General features: G+C 41.0%; 1 protein-coding gene across 5 annotated transcripts in view; it reads left to right on the top strand.

Annotated features, from left to right (window-relative positions):
• LOC109938461 (serine/arginine repetitive matrix protein 3-like) overlaps positions 1–16,683 on the top strand; it is a 126,328-nt gene that overhangs the window by 45,323 nt on the left and 64,322 nt on the right. For all 5 annotated transcript variants that reach the window (XR_007264805.1, XR_007264804.1, XR_007264803.1 and 2 more), the window contains exons 2-3: positions 278–358; positions 13,780–13,848. Coding sequence is in view for 2 of the 5 variants with exons in the window: in XM_048612411.1 (XP_048468368.1) it covers positions 278–358; positions 13,780–13,848 (150 nt within the window). In the remaining 3 variants the exon portion in view is untranslated. The remainder of the gene's footprint in view (positions 1–277; positions 359–13,779; positions 13,849–16,683) is intronic.

The raw sequence follows: 16,683 nt of genomic DNA, 5'->3' as shown, positions 1-16,683 counted from the left end.
CGCCTCCCACTCTCTCCCTATTTATTTCAAAACCCCCTTCCCCTCCCCCTTTTCTGATGAAGGGTCTAGGCCCGAAACGTCAGCCTCTCTGCTCCTATGATGCTGCTTGGCCTGCTGTGTTCATCCAGCCCTGCACCTTGTTGTCAATGATATAGAGTGGTTAGGTTGAATGGTTGGTCTTTGTGCTGTAAATCCCATTTAAAAGCTCCTTAACACACACTAATTATCTTTTATCTCTTTTTGTCTGAACAATTTTCCACTCACCTTGTTAATGAAGTCTGAAGAGGAAATCGAGCAGTTCTCCCTCACCACCACCCAAGAAGAAAAAGAAGAAGAAATCGGGTCACTACAAAAGTCGGTAAATATCTCTTTATAACATTTTACAAATGCATCATGATTTCATAAATAGAGAAGAGAGATCCAAAATTAGCTGTAATAAACATGAGAAATTTTACATCTAAATGAACAAAACTCTATACTTAAACAAAATGTTATTTTCTTCTTTCAAAGTATTTTCATTTACAAGGCTGCTCTATGCAGCCAGTTCAGGACCTAAGCCCCGAAATGGAATTCACAGAGGCATCATTGGAAGAGAGACCTGAAGAGCTGTGCCTTCTTATCATTGTGATTGATCTGTGCACAAAACATTCATGTAGAGTGAGCCATCTGTCTTTTTCTCCCCTCTGGTTTTTGTCGAATAGTTGATCTGTCTTTCACAAACAGTGAAAGCAGGGGAATAGGATGTTGGCAGATGGACTCCCATATGAAGAAACCGTAGAGGATCTCACAAGGTCAGGTTGTCCCAACGAGTCTCCTAGATGAAACTGAAGATGCACAGTGCCCCAGAGAGGAGACCACATGATTTTTTTTTAAGAAGTCTTTAATTACATGGAACATATCCAGATTACCCACCTATGGAGTCTTACTTCTTTGGTTGCCAACAGCTTTGAATGTTCAATGGCCAATTAGCTAACACTTGGTTTCCATAATTCCTTTTGCATGTGAGACTTTAAAGAAGTGAATAGTGAAGTAAACAGCAGATGGTTAGTAAGGCATAATCAGACACCAAATGTTCTGATTAACCGTGTTGACACTTCTTTCCACACATTCAAAATTTCACACAAACTATAAGTAGAGCTGCCTGCTGAAATGAAAATGATTTAATCATGCAGGCAAGTTGAAAGGATAACTTTTCAGTTTATGATTAAAGACATTAATATATTAACTGAAATTTAAAGTGTCTTCTCCCACATGCCTCCCCGCCCCCACAAACGTTAGGGTCACCTCTTCAATGTCTGCTAAGCTTAAATGCAGCTTGAGCTTTTCCAGTGACCACTTTGATTGCAAATACATCCAATGAAATTCTGAATTCATTGTCAGCTGTGTGGTGGAAATCCCAAAAGCTTCAAATTGTCTCATCTGTAGCTAGGATACCTTTGTGCTTAGCCCCTTAGCTACGGTTTGAAAATTTGGCTCCACAAAAAAAAAACACCCATGGAATCTGAAGAAAAGAGAGGCAAACATCTTTGCATCAAATAGATTTTCCTTCATGTTGTTTATACATTTAGGGATCAAATGTGACCATAGTAAAAAAGAGGCGATGGCCTGGTGGTATTATCGCTGGACTGTTAATCCAGAGACCCAGATAATGTTCTGGGGACCTGGTTTGAATCCTGCCACAGCAGATGGTGGAATTTGAATTCAATAAATATCTGGCATTAAGAGTGTAATGAATACCATAAATCCATTGTTGATTGTTGGAAAAACCCATCTGGTTCACTAATGTCTATTAGGAAAGGAAACTGCATCTTTACCTGGTCTGGCCTACATGTGACTCCAGACCCACAGCAATGTGATTAACTCTTAACTGCCCTCTGGGCAATTAGGGATGGGCAATAAATGCTGCTGAGCCAGTGACACCCTCATCCCGTGAATGAATAAAGGAAAAAAAAATTACATTGCAGCATTTACAGTGTGATAGACAAGGAAAAGTATGTATCTGGGAATGTAGACTGTAAAGCAATAGTGAAACACAGTGTATCATCGATGAATTATACCTCAGCTTGAATGATCTGCCTTCCATAATCAGTCTGTTCCATATTGTACTGTGTAAGACAAACACATGTGCTGCAGACCACCATAATTGAACTAACATCTGCATGATCTATCAGTCTTGAAAGTTCCAATTGACCTAATGATCCACAGTCCTTTCTGGAAAGAGAATCCCGATTTCCACAACCTTTTGTAAGAAAATTGCTTCCTGATTTTGGACCTGAATGGCCTAGTTCTAATTTTAAGATTATGCAACCTTATGTTTGATTCTCTTGTCAGAGGAAATAGGTTTGCTGGATCTGTCTGATCAAATCCTTTAACATATCAAAAAACTCAGTAATACTTCCACTTCAACTGATTATGTTTAGCAAAACACAAGTTTACATAAACTATCCCAATAATTTAACCCACTAAGCCTCAGTTGGAATCTGTTGAATGTGCTGAATTATCTGAGTGTCTAAAGGTTTAAATGATCTTTAACTGGAACTACTTGGTCAAATTTATTTACAGCAGAAATCACATTAAAGCAGGAAGACACAGTTCAATATAAACAATTGTCAGACAATTAAACCATCAACGATTTTTAACACTTAAGCCAGAAATGACTAAACTAAGGCTTGCTTAATCATCTATTAAATTGTTTTTGGTGTTTCACAGCAATTCATAATGCAGCATCTATTTTCGTTCATTATCTTTGCAAATTCGCTGTTCTGTCTTTCAAAGTAAGCCTTACTTGATTTCTGAACGTGAAGAGTCCCCTGTTTCATATAACTGTCTGCCTAACAGCATTGGAGATCCGCCTACAGAACACAGATTGCAGCAGTTCAAGAAAGCCACTCGCCACCACCTTCTCAAGGGCAATCAGAGATCAACAATAAATACTGTCCCAACCAGCAAGCCCCACATCGCATGAATGAATTTTTAAAAATCATCCATGCTGATTCTGAGCAGTAGAGGACCTCTACTTTAATTAATTAAGATTATCCATAATAATTGGAGACACATTTTAAATGGCAACATACCGCCATAGAAATGAATGGAGGACATATTGACTTCTAAAAAGACTTAAACTAAAAGCTAGTTGAGATTCAAAGTAAATACATAATTTAGCTCAGCCATTTTCACTGTATTTCTTGTGAAAATACAAGTGACATTAAATTCTATTCTATTCATTAAATACATCCAAGAAGGAATGAAGGAATCCCCAAGATTAAATAACAATAATTTTCAAGTTAAAATATCTCTGATTAATGTTTTTAAGCACTGTGAGCAGTACTTATCACTCATAATCAAATCAGGTGACAAAATAAATCCTCACATGGCAGCATCTTATTGAGTACAAACTCTTGAAGAAAAGTCTTCAGAAACATAGGTACTTACCACATACTGGCATCGATTAATAGGTGGGCTTTTTGCCGAGGGCAGTTTTTCACAGTTCTTGCCACAGTTTTGTCATGCAGATATACTTAGAAGTGGTAACATTATTAGCTCAGTTACTAGTACTAACTCATTTTAATATATTGTAATTAGAAGGTGCCCTTACACAGATCTCTGGGAAACATTGCTCACCTACATTTTCTAGTTTAAAAAGACTCCCATACTTCACTTTCTATCCTTCACTATCCCCATTGTACTCTGAATAACATTACCCTACTTTTAATGATCAATGTCTGTGAGGTTGTACAGGACATTGATGCGGCCTCTTCTGGAATACTGTGTGCAGTTCTGGTTGCCCTGTTATAGGAAGGATGTTATTAAGCTGGAGAGGATTCAGAAGAGATTTACCAGGATGTTGCTGGGTATGGAAGTTTTGTGTTTATTTGGAAAGGCTGGGACTTTCTTCACTGGAGCGTAGGAGGTTGAGAAGTGACCTTGTAGAAGTTTATAAAATCATGAAGGGTGTAGATAGGGTTAATGGTAGTTTTCTTTACCTTAGGATGGGGAATTTCAGAACTAAGGGGGCATTTTTTAAGGTGAGAGGAGAGAGATTTAAAAAATACATGAGGGGCAAATTTTTTACACAGAGGGTGGCTTGCATGTGGAAGGAGCTTCCTGAGGAAGTGGTAGATGTGGGCAAAATTACAACGTTTAAAAGACAATTGGATAAGTACTAACAACAAGAAAGGTTTGGAGAGATATGGGCCAGGAGCAGGCAGGTGGAACTAGTTTAGTTTGGGATTATGTTTGGTATGGACTGGTTGGACTGAAGAGTCTGTTTCCATGCTGTATGACTCTATGAAAGGAATTCTCTTGATTCACCATGTAATGTAAATTTAAATGGTTCAATGTACAAAGATACTACAGTCTCAGATTTTTCTGAAGAAGGGTCTAGGCCCGAAACATCAGCCTTCCTGCTTCTCTGATGCTGCTTGGCCTGCTGTGTTCATCCAGCTCTACACCTTGTTATCACAGTCTCAGATTACTGTGCATAATACGTGGAGGGTTTGGATACATTTTAAAGCCAATCCTTTTGAAATAGAGTTAACTTCAATCAACATTACTCTAAATAGAGATTGTATATATGGTAAATGTATAGAGAGGCTTTGATGTAGTAAAATGTCCCAAGTCACAAAAGTGAGGTACGTTAGAATTTTGAATAGACTGATGGAACAGGATGTGATTAATTAAAGCAAATTGGTTTTGATGAATGGATGTCCACATCTGGCAGTTACGGGTTACTGAACCACATAAACACGGTGTGACATCCGCTACCTACATGAAAAAAAATGATGCAGAAATCGATGTAACTTCCATTCTGAGATCAATAGAATTTTGTAAAGTAAAGCCTTTGAGGAATATGTTACAAAAGTGGGAATTTGGAGTTGTGGGGCAGATCAACCATGGTGATGTTGAATTGTGGAACAAACATTGTGGGAGTGACTGGCTTACGCTCATCCTGGTGTTACTTATTAGAATGTGTCAGAAGGTTATTAGGAACAACAATAGAAGCCTCCAGTTTATGTTGTTCATATGAGTTTGCAAAATATTCAGAACAACTTAATACCACATTTGAATGGAGCGATTTCCATTGATAATTCCCATGACTTGGCTAGTTTGCCTACATTGTCACTATTGAGTCAGTCTTATTCGACTCCAGCCCAAGCTCTCTTCAATATTTTCACCGATTAATAAATATCCTGGATTTTGACGAAACAACTTTTAGATTCCATTCTGAAAAAGGCCTTGGATAAATTTCCAAGGAAGCTCGGATTCTTATTTATATTCAACTGCAATCTTGTAACTGCAGGACTGATCAAAGGGTAACACTGCGGATTATTAGATTTTTGGGAGCTGCGTGAAACTCCTGACGCAAGCACAGACACTTCGCTAATTGTCTGTTTTTCAATGTTCAGCAGGTCAAGAATAGTCAATCTATTGCCAAGTTTCTGCAGAGAACAGTGGGGCATAAAAAAACCAAGTGAATTTTGATTATATATTTATTTGGCAATGCCATTTGTCCTATGGATTGGGACAGGGAATAGAGAAATGCTTAAAAAAAGTCATTCCACTGCTCATCCAATTCAATGCTGACAGATCATTTTAAAATTAACCAAATAACAGAAAATTCCCAAACTGTTTACAGTAAAGTTATCAGAATATGCTGATTTATCTGAGCTGAGACGGGAAATGATCTTGCATTTATTTCAATGAATTTCAGTGAAGTAAATGATTATACATTCACTGGACTTCCTAGATGTCGAAACTTACAATTTAGCCTCGTGTCAAATACATTTCCCAATTTGAGTCTCAAAGGTTTGGCAAGCTCCTGAAGCCTTTTACAGAATGCAGCCCTGCCAACAGCATCATCTTAAAACGTAGCAGTACAGCTTCTGAAGTACATTTGCCCATTTGTGAATGTGTCAGATAACGAATGCTTCCACACATCTTAGCGAGGCCACTTGCTGCATATCAGTGGGGGGTGGTGGGTGGTGGGTGGTGGGAGGCGGTGTGCTACCTGCCTGCAAATTGGAATATGAGGCAGCAACTTCCATGTTTTAGTGCTTTGACACTTTCTCAGGCTTTGGGTGGTTTAGGGAATGAAGCTTAGCTGTCCTTTTTCTAATCAATGTTGCTCATCTGTTTCACTGCATTCTGACATTGTTAATTGCAAGCAAAAAGAAGAAACCTGGATCAGACAGAAGGTAAGGTCAAAGCAAGGAAGTCATATGTTGCAAGTGTGTTGAGGAAACATTGTCCCATTTATTGGTCTGTATAGGCAAATCACTAAATCCCTTTACTGTGGACTGCTGTTTAATCTGGCCCAAGATCTGTTTTAACAGACCGATAGTGTAACCTTGAAAAATGTTGTTCATTAAACAATAAAATGCAGCCACCATCTGAAAACCTAGGCTGTGGGGTATACAAAATATACCTTTGTTATACAAAGCTTAAGAATTCACTTTGCCCATAAACATCTAGGACTATATAATGAGCAATGAATCAAGTTATGATGAACTCAAATGGTATCAACTGAGTCATATTGCTTTTATACATAATAATCTACAGTAATTCCAGTACTGGCCCCTTTCCGTTAGGATTCACATGAATGAAGTTGGTGGCCTGATCAGATAAGGAGTGGCCAGCAGTGTGAGAAGACACAACTCTATCCATTCCTAATAGTAGAGCTGGAGGACTGAAAAGGAATATGTTCTTTCTCCCTAGGGGTCTAAAAACGTTGATGCAGATCCTGTTAGCTTATGTTAAGCTTGAATCTCAGTTTTAATATGGCGAAGGATATTTTTCCAAAGCAACAATATAGCATGCCACAAAGAAAGCACCGAATGCAACAGCCTTCAGACTGGTTTATTTGGCACAATTGAGAAATCCTGTCAAGCATTTTTGAAGAACCTAGCAGCCTAAGTAGATCAATTAAAAGGGATATTGTCTCTTCAAGATGTGCTCATACCATTAAAGAATTTTATGTTAAAATCAGTAATCACAAAGGAATGCAGAGACTGCACTAAATCTGAATTTGTGTGTTTGAGGTATTTCAATGTGTTGTGTTATCACAGCTGGTCCTTTTTTTTGCCCATTGGGCATTCACAACATCCTTTTTCCCATATTCAGCAACAATTTACAATTTTGAATTCGACAACATGAACGCAGTATGCACTACTTATTATATCAGTCAAACTAACTAGGGCCTGTTATATTTTAAGAATTCAGTCTATGTTTACCGAATATGAGTCCAGGATATTCTGCATGTAACAGCGTGCATAGAGGTCTTTAATCAGATAAATACAACAATGGCCTAAACCCAGCTTTTCTAAATTAAGTTATTAATAATATGGGTCATTAAGTTGCAATACTAAAGTTCCCATCCATGAAGTTTTCTCCCTAATCTGGGGTCACGCTCTGAGCCTTTTCAATACTTATTGGCTGGGTTGCATTGTTGGCTTTCCAAATTTTATTTCCCAAAATCATGCAATCACCATCTGAGGAAGATGAAACATATCCCATTCTATACAACACATGCACTGATGGCAGACTCAATGATTGATGTCATCCCACAGTATGGTATGAATCATGTTTAATTGTATGGAAACATAACCATTTTAGTTATGTTCTCAGCTATCAATGTTGCCATTGTGTAGTTTCAAGAACCTCTTCAAAAGTATTAGAAAGAACTTTTTATTCTTTCGGCAAGTTTCACATCACCATTTCATGAAAACATTTACCATGTGCTGGTTTAGCCCTTTAACTTTCTGGTTTTCAATAGCCATCCTTCATATGTAGGTTTTGATATTTACTATAATCAGCCTGGTCAGGGATGTTATTACATACCTCTGCAGCAGGTGGTACTCGAACTTGGGTCTCCTGACTAAGAAGTAGGGACACTCCCACTCTACTACAAGAGTACCTCGTGTAGGTCTTTACTGTTTGTACGAGAGGATATTTAAACAAGGTGAGAGTGCACACTTGAGCTCCTGTCCACATGCCACACACAAGTGTACACATTTTTAGCAGTGACTTTAGTTGTGACCAGAAGTGGCACATCTATTTTCCTCATTTTTAATCTAGAGCTTCTAAGGACCAATATACTAGACTTGCTGCTATCCTGACAATGATAAGCACAGATAACAGTGGCACAGTGGCTCAGTGGTTAGTACTGCTGCCTCACAGCGCCAGGGACTTGATTTCAATTCAGCCTCGGGTGACAGTCTTTGTGGAGTTTGCACATTCTCCCTGTGTCTGTGTGGCTTTCCTCTGGGTGTTCTGGTTTCCTCCCACAGTCCAAACATGCGCAGGTTAGGTGGATTGGCCATGTTAAATTGTCCTGTAGTGTCCAAGGATGTGCAGGCTAGGTGAATTAGCCATGGGAAATGTGGGGTTACAGGGATTGGGTGGTTTGCTGTTCACAGGGTCAGTGCAGACTTGACGGGCCGAATGGTTTCTAACTGCACTGTAGGGATTCTGTAGGATCTAACCTGCTCTCTGGTTCAGCTGTACAGCGTATTGATAATCTGGTCAATCAGAGGAGTCACAATCCCTTTCGGTGACTCCAAGGTATGAGAGAGCCAATTATAAAACTCAGCAAATTAGGGATAATTCCACCGTACTGTCTTTTGACTTGTTTGTTCTCAGGCAAATGGGTTTTTTTTTAAAAAGATAATCAGCTGGATTATATACTCTGGGTGGAATGCCTGCACCCAGTGTAAATTGTTGGGGTTAGCTGCCTTCACTTGGCCAGCTTTAATTTTTCAGACAACAGCCCATTGATTAGTATGAGCTGGACACACATCCATTTCCAGGAGGAAGTCCTGCCTTATTGAGCCTCAAGCAATTGAAGGCGAGCATCTCTGCACCACAGCAGGAATGGTGGTTACTGCCTGTATTGCCCACCACCTTTCTCTGGTTAGCAGCCTGGAAGCTCAAATCATGCCAGGCTACACATTCAGTTTATACTTTGCCTGCTGCCTGATAAACCCGATTGGTCGTTTGATGGGACTCTTAATGGGGCATTAATGCCCAGTTGAAGGCCTGAATTAGATCACAACAAGACTTTGCCTGCTACCCGACCAGGGGTGAGCCAGTAGTGGACCTGATGGCACAGTGCCTTAATTCATGGGTTCACCACTTGTTTTATCACCAGACAGTTGACGCAGTGGTAGCTAGATAATACCATAAGACATAGAAGCAGAAATTAGGCCATTCGGCCCACCGAGTCTGCTCCGCCATTCAGTCGTGGCTGATAAGTTCCGCAACCCCATTCCCCTGCTTTCTCCCGTAACCCTTGATCCCCTTGATAATCAAGAACCTATCTATCTCAGTCTTAAATGTACTCAATGACCTGACCTCCACAGCCTTCTACGGCAGTGAATTCCATAGATTCACCACTCTCTGCCTGAAGTAGTTTCTCCTTTTCTCAGTTCTAAAAAGCCTTCCCTTTACTCTAAGGCTGTGTCCTTGGGTCCTAGACTCTCCTACCAATGGAAGCATCTTCCCAACATCCACTTTGTCCAGGCCATTCAGTATTTTGAACGTTTCGATTAGATCCCCCCTCATCCGTCTAACCTCCAATGAGTATAGTCCCAGAGTCCACAAACGTTCCTCATATGTTAAGCTTTCCATTCCTGGGACCATTCTCGTTAACTTCCTCCGAACCCGCTCCAGGGCCAATACATCCTTCCTGAGATATGGGATCCAAAACTGTACGCAATACTCCAAATGTGACCTGATCAGAGCCTTATAAAGCGTCAGTAGTACATCCCTGCTTTTATATTCAAGGCCTCTCAAAATAAATGCCAACATTGCATTTGCCTTCCTGACTACTAACTCAACCTGCAAGTTTACCTTGAGAGAATCCTGGAGTAGAACTCCCAAGTCTCTTTGCACTTCAGACTTCGGAATTTTCTCCCCATTTAGAAAATAGTCCATGCTTTCAATCTTCTTACCAAAGTGCATGACCTCACACTTTCCCACGTTGTACTCCATCTGCCACTTCTTTGCCCACTCTCCTAACCTGTCCAAGTCCTTCTGCAGCTTCGCCACCTCCTCAATACTACCTGTCCCTCCACCTATCTTTGTATCGCTTGCAAACTTAGCCAGAATGCCCACAGTTCCTTCATCTAGAACATTAATGTACAAAGTGAAAAGCTGTGGTCCCAGCACTGACCCTTGCAGAACACCACTCATCCCCAGCTGCCATCCTGAGAAAGACCCCTTTATCCCCACTCTCTGCTTTCTGCCAGACAGCCACCACAGAGCATGATCTACAATGTATATCTCATTGAACCTCTTTGGTACTAGAAACATAGAAATTAGGAGCAGGAGTAGGCCATTCAGCCCATTGAGCCTGCTCGACTAATCAATATAATCATGGCTGATTACCCAACTCAATACCTTGTTCACTCTGTTACCCTATACCTTTTTGATTTTTTTAGCCTAGAGAACTATATCTGCCTCCTTCTTGAAGGCACCCAATGTTTTGGCTTCAACCACATTCTGTTGCAGAGAATTCCACAGGCTCACCACTCTCTAGGTGAAGAAATGTCTCCTCATTTTAAGTGTCCCAAGTGTCCCATAACCTTAAACTGTGATCGCTAGTTCTGGATTCCCCAGTTATTGGGAACATCCTTTACGCTGCCTAGTCCTGTTAGAATGTTATAGGTTGCTAATGCTCATTCTTCTGAACACCTGTGATTCAGTCTGCCTTCATTTGTCAGTCTTGCCACACTTGCCCACACTATATTTTATCTGTCAGGCATTTGACTACTCGCTCAAATCACACTGTATCTCTGCATCCTCCTCAGAGCACTCCCTCACACCCAGCTTTTCAAGTTTTTCAAGTGCTATACTGCTAACTCTTTTATCATGGACTCTAGCGTTCTCCCCCACTACTGATATCAGGCTAGCTGGATTATAACTCCTTGTTTTCTCTCTACCTCTCTTTTTTTAAATAGTGGTATTACTGTAGCTACCCTCCAATCTGTAGGAACTGTTCCAGAGTGTATAGAATCTTCAAAGATGACCGCCTGTGCACACTCAATTGCTAGGAACACTTGCTTAAATACTCTGGGATGTGGATTATCAGGCTCTGGGGACTTATTGGCCTTTAATACCATCATTTTCCCCAACGCCATTTCCCTGGTAATATTAATTTGCTTCCATTCCTCCCTGTCACTAGACCTTGTGTTACCCAACATTTTCTTTTGGGAAGACAGATCCAATTGAATAGATTTTATTTAACTGGTCTGTCACTTCTTTGTTTCCCATTATCACCTCACATGTTTCAGGCTGTTAGGGACCTACATTAGTCTTCACTAATCTTTTTCTCTTCTTCAGAGTCAGAAGTCACACAACACCAGTCCAACAGGTTTAGTTGGAATCATACAAGCTTTCGAAGTGCAGCCCCTTCATCAGCTGTCTGACTTTGTCCACCCCAGTCCAACACCGGCACCTCCACAGCAGACTTACAGAAGCCTTTACAATCAGTTTCCCACAAGCTTACACTCATATACTATTTTCCCCCTCTTAATCAATCCCTTTGTCCGCCTTTGCCAAAATCTAAACTGCTCCCAATCGTTGGCTCTGCAATTTTTTGGCCGATTTGTATGCCCCTTGCTTTGATGGAATACTATCCCTAATTTCCCTTGTTAGCCATGGTCGAGCTACCATTTTATTTTTGTGCCAGACGGAATCATAGAATCCCTACAGTGTGGAAGCAGGACATTTGGCCCATCGAATCCGCATCGACTCTCTGAAGAGCATCCCACCCAGACCCATCCACCCAACCTTATTCCCTGTAACCCTGCATTTCCCATGGCTAGTCCCCACTTAATCTGGATACAATGGCCAATTTAGCATGACTATTCCACCTAACCTGCACATCTTTGGACTGTGGGAGGAGACTGGAGCACCCAGCAGAAAACCATGCAGACACGGGGAGAATGTGCAAACTCCACACAGACAGGAATGAATAATTGTTGCAGTTTATCAATGCTCTCTTTTTAAATGTTTGTCATTGATGAGTAATGAGTTATCCTGACGTTATTTCTTCAGAAATTCTATATTCCAGTCAAGGACATTCTCCCCTCTACTAATGCATACTTGATTATAAAGCTGACAAAAAAAAATGATTTCACCTCAAGGTGGTGGATAATGTTCCAAAAATGAGAATATTTGCTTTTCAATTCAGAAATAAAGACGTCATTTCTATCTGTCCTCCTCCATTTACCATTATTCAAGTTCTACCCACCCCTTCTCCACCTTGCGATACAACCATCTTTTCTTTCCCAAATAAACTGAGCTTTGTTTCCCTGCTTTAACTCAGCAGTGTCAGGGATAGTGGGGGCAAAGCTTGACATTGTGTATGAGTGCAACAACTGGTGAAATACAGTAAATGTGTTCTTGTCCTACTCTCATAAGCCCGTGCCACAAATGGGCCAATATTGTGAGTGGCTATTCAATCACAAGCTGCAGCAGATGGAATTGGGGAGGTTCAAGGGAGGAATTGACATCAGGGGTTGGACAGGTTTAAAAAGTAGAGAGCTGCTTCAGGATGGCTCCCTGACCCCTTGGAGCTTTGCCACCAGTAGGCTGCAACCACTTGCTCATTGGACAGCCAGTTGTCACTGTTAAGTCCTCATTGAATGCACTTTAGCTGGAGGTAGCCTCCTTGTGGCAGTCTCTGGGGCCTCAGGAGGGTTTGATGGTGTAGAAATGGGGCCATTGGCTGGGAAGGCCACACTGTCCGAAACTATCGGGAAGATTTTCCCATCCAACTCCCATTGATGTGACTTTTCAGCCCCTTAGGAATTTTTCTTTTAAAATTTACCTGTTTGGGAGCACCTCCATGTTGAGACAACCTCTCAATCTATAATGAGGAACAAAAACAGAAGTTGCTGGAAAAGCTCAGCAGGTCTGGCAGCATCTGTGAAGAAAAAATCAGAGTTAACGCTTCGGCTCCAGTGACCCTTCCTCAGAACTCAATCTATAACCTACCTCAGCAGCATCAACCTCTAACAGTGGAGCTGCTGGCCCTCTGGTTAGTACAGAAGAAATGGGAGTATATATGCCATCCTTAATTGGCGTGCCAGCTAAGAGGTAGCCACTTACAAAACCAGGTCCAAGAGCGAGCAAGTGTGGCCTCAGGACCCCCATTTCTTTTCAGGACTCCTGTTGCTGTCCTGAAACCCATGGGAAAATTCAGCCCAAAATCTCTTATGTCTGTTGCTTTCAGTTCTTTCAGAACCGAGGAACAGGAATGGACCGTTCAGTCAATCAAACCTGTTCTACCCTTCTATTCTCACCTTAGCTCAATGTGCATACTTTTTGGCTCATTAATTCTTAATACTGTTGCCTAATAAAAACCACCAATCTCAGTTTTGCAATTTTAAATTGACTCAGTTCTATCGTTACTTGAGAGAAAGAGTTTGACATTTTCTCTATGCTTCTTGAGATCACCCTGGCAAGCTCTAATTTTAAGGTTAGATTCTTTTTTGTAAGTTCCACTCTTATAACCCCAGACAGGTCCATTTAGTGGGAATCTCTAGGTAGAACCTGATTTGGTCCTGTCCTGAAGAAAATTCCAAATCAAATTTGTGTCCTAAATAAAAGACCCTGAAGGCACTAAGGTTTTGAGTAATGCCGATTCATCTTCCTATCTTCCAAATAAAGCTGTGGGGCTCACAAGTCCTATATGATATTTCCTGTACTAACCATTTGTTAAGGTGTTTACCGGTGCAGGTAATTATTATATTGTAAATGTGGTGTTTTATCTCACAGCTGTGAAAGTTCCTCATCGTCGCGGAAAGAGAGAAAGAAGAAGAGTGGGAAGAAACACAAGAGAGACAGGTGGAGTTGTTTGCTTCTTGCTCAGTGAAATCAGTCAGGCCCCACTAGCAGCAGCGCTTTTAATGGAAAATCACTCCAGGCTGCAAATGAAAAAAATTATTGAATTCTCACACACGGAGACCTTATCCATAGCACATAGCTTCTTTTAGTGACATGATTCAGACTATGTTGCTTTAAGATTTTAATTACGGTTTTGATTGCAGTTTGCTCTGTTTGTTGGCAATCATTTTCAGATTTTTCTACTGAAAAACTGAGCAATCAAAACTGGCCAGTTTGATATGCCAGAACACAGCTCTATTGCCACTTCTGAGTGAATGCATTGTGTTTCACCAGGTAAGTGGTGCCATAATTTTACAGCCAAGTCCTATTTTGGACTTGGGAATATAAATGTTTAAGAACCTGAGGCAGTCTCCTCACACCTCTTGGACTTGGCCCCATGTGTAACAGAGCTATAACAAGCACTGAAGTCCAGTCAGATTCAACACCGCCTGGAGCTGGAGGAACACAGGCAGCATCAGAGGAGTAGGAAAGTGGACGTTTCGGGTCGGGACCTTTCTTCACAACTACATGACCCAAAACATCAACTTTCCTGCTCCTCTGCTGCCTGACCTGGTGTGTTCCTCCAGCTCCACCCTGTGTTGACTCTGACTCTAGCATCTGCAGTTCTTGGTATCTTCAAGTCAGATTGTGGACCTCCTGTGCACTTTACAAACTTGATGCAAAGTCTGTTATTTAATGTTTTGAGAAACTAGTGGTCTTGAATAGAAAAATGGGTATGTCACCATCAGGAACAAAACTCTTTCAGTATGTGTGAGCTCACATGTGCCAAGGAACAGGAGGTTTGCCTGCAGTAAATATTCTATTGCACCGACTGAAAGACAACCACTTAAATTGACTTAGATGTGTCCTTCCTTCAAATCCTTAAAACACTTAATCAGAGAAAGTACTTAATTAAATAAATAAATTAGCATTGTATTGCTTTTTAAGCGCAAGAACACTGTCATAAAAAGCAACCTTTGGATCTGGTTCTTTTCAATAAGCAGGTCTTGCCATTAAGGCCCCTTAAATAAAATAAAGCTGTCATACAGGTCCACGTTCATTTAACATTATTTACAAATATTTAAACTATGTTTGGTAATAGTATTATCTGGAAAATGTTACAGAGCATGCCAGTGCAAATGAATAGGTGAGTAAGCAATCTGTGATAAATACTGAAATATTTATATTCTCTTAGCTAGTTAACAAAAAGAGTGAGTGTGTCCACATTCATGCTCAAACTGATTTTTAAAGAGATAGTTAATTGAGGAAAATCTACCTTCCAGCTCTGAAGTCAATTGTCAGACCGAGTAATTTCCACAAACCCAGTGGTAGATTACTATCACCACCAAAGATATTAAGAATGTTCAAAGTGCAGAACAGCTAAAGACCGTTCACCCCATTAGTGCCATGCCATTCAGAGGCACTATATGAACATTAACAAAAACAGAAATTGCCTGAAAATTCAGCAGGTCTGACAGCATCTCATAGAGTTATAGAGTCTTACTGCACGGAGACAAACAGGGCCATGATGACTAAAATGTCCATCCACGCTAACCCCATTTCCCTGCACTTGGCCCGTAGCTTTCTAAAACTTTCCTATCCATTCTATTCATCCAAAGCCTTTTAAACATTATTATTGTACCCGCCTCAACCACTTACGCTGGCAGCTCATTCCATATATGTACCACCCTCTGTATATAAAAAAAAAAGTTGCCCCTCAGGTTCCCATGTATCCTTTCCCCTCTGACCTTAAACTGATGCCCTCTAGTCCTTGATTCGCCAACCCTGGGAAAAAGACTGAGTGTATTCACCCTATCCATGCCTCTCATTATCTCATGCACTCTTTAAGATCCCCCCTCAGTCTCATACGCTGTAAAGAAAAAAAGTCCTAGTTTGTCCAACCTCTCCATATAACTCAGTCCCTTGGATCCTTGCAACATTCTAGTAAATTTTTTCTGCACTCTTTCCAGATTAATAACATCCTTCCTATAGCAAGGTGACCACAACTGAACACAATATTCCAAGTGTGGCCTCACCAATGTCCTGTACAACTGCAACATAACTTCCCAACTTCTGTACTCGGCGCCATAACTGATGAAGGCCAGTGTGCCAAAAGCTGCCTTCATTTCCCTACCTACCTGTGACTCCACTTTCAGGGAACCGTGCTCCAAGGTCCCTCTGTTCCACTGTACTCCTTAAGGCCCTACCATTCACCATGAAGCTCCTACCTTGATTTGACTTTCCAAAATGCGACACCTCACACTTAAACTCTGTGGAGAGAAATCAGTGTTAATATAGATAACATTTCAGGTCTGGTGAGCCACCTTCAGATTTGGTGGTAGCTAGAAAAAGCATGGTTTTTACACAGAAGATAGGGTGGGGTGGGAGGGAGGAGAACACAATAGGTTGAGTTAGAGCCCAATGGAAAATAGTAAGACAGACAAAGAAGTGGATAAAGACCAGTCTGAGAGAATGAATAGCTGCTAATGGGGACTGTTAGTAGCTGACAGTGGGTTGTGTATGGTAGCAACCCATGTGATGATGAGGCCTGAGGGTGTGTGGGGGACAGCAGGGGGAAAGATGGTCAATCCCTAAGATTGTTAAACTCAATATTGAGTCCAGAAAGCTGCAGGGTTTCCAAGTGGTATTGTTCCTCCAGCTAGCGCTGAGCTTTGTTGGAGCACTGCAGCAAGCCTAAGACAGATAACAAGGTGTAGAGCTGGATGAACACAGCAGGCCAAGCAGCATCAGAGGAGCAGGAAAGCTGGCGTTTCGGGCCTAGACCCTTCTTCAGAA

The sequence above is a fragment of the Rhincodon typus genome, chromosome 26 (genome assembly GCF_021869965.1).
Source record: "Rhincodon typus isolate 14 chromosome 26, sRhiTyp1.1, whole genome shotgun sequence".
Lineage (NCBI taxonomy): Eukaryota > Metazoa > Chordata > Chondrichthyes > Orectolobiformes > Rhincodontidae > Rhincodon > Rhincodon typus.
Note: the sequence above shows the minus strand (reverse complement) of the source record. Positions and strands in the feature narration are given on the sequence as shown.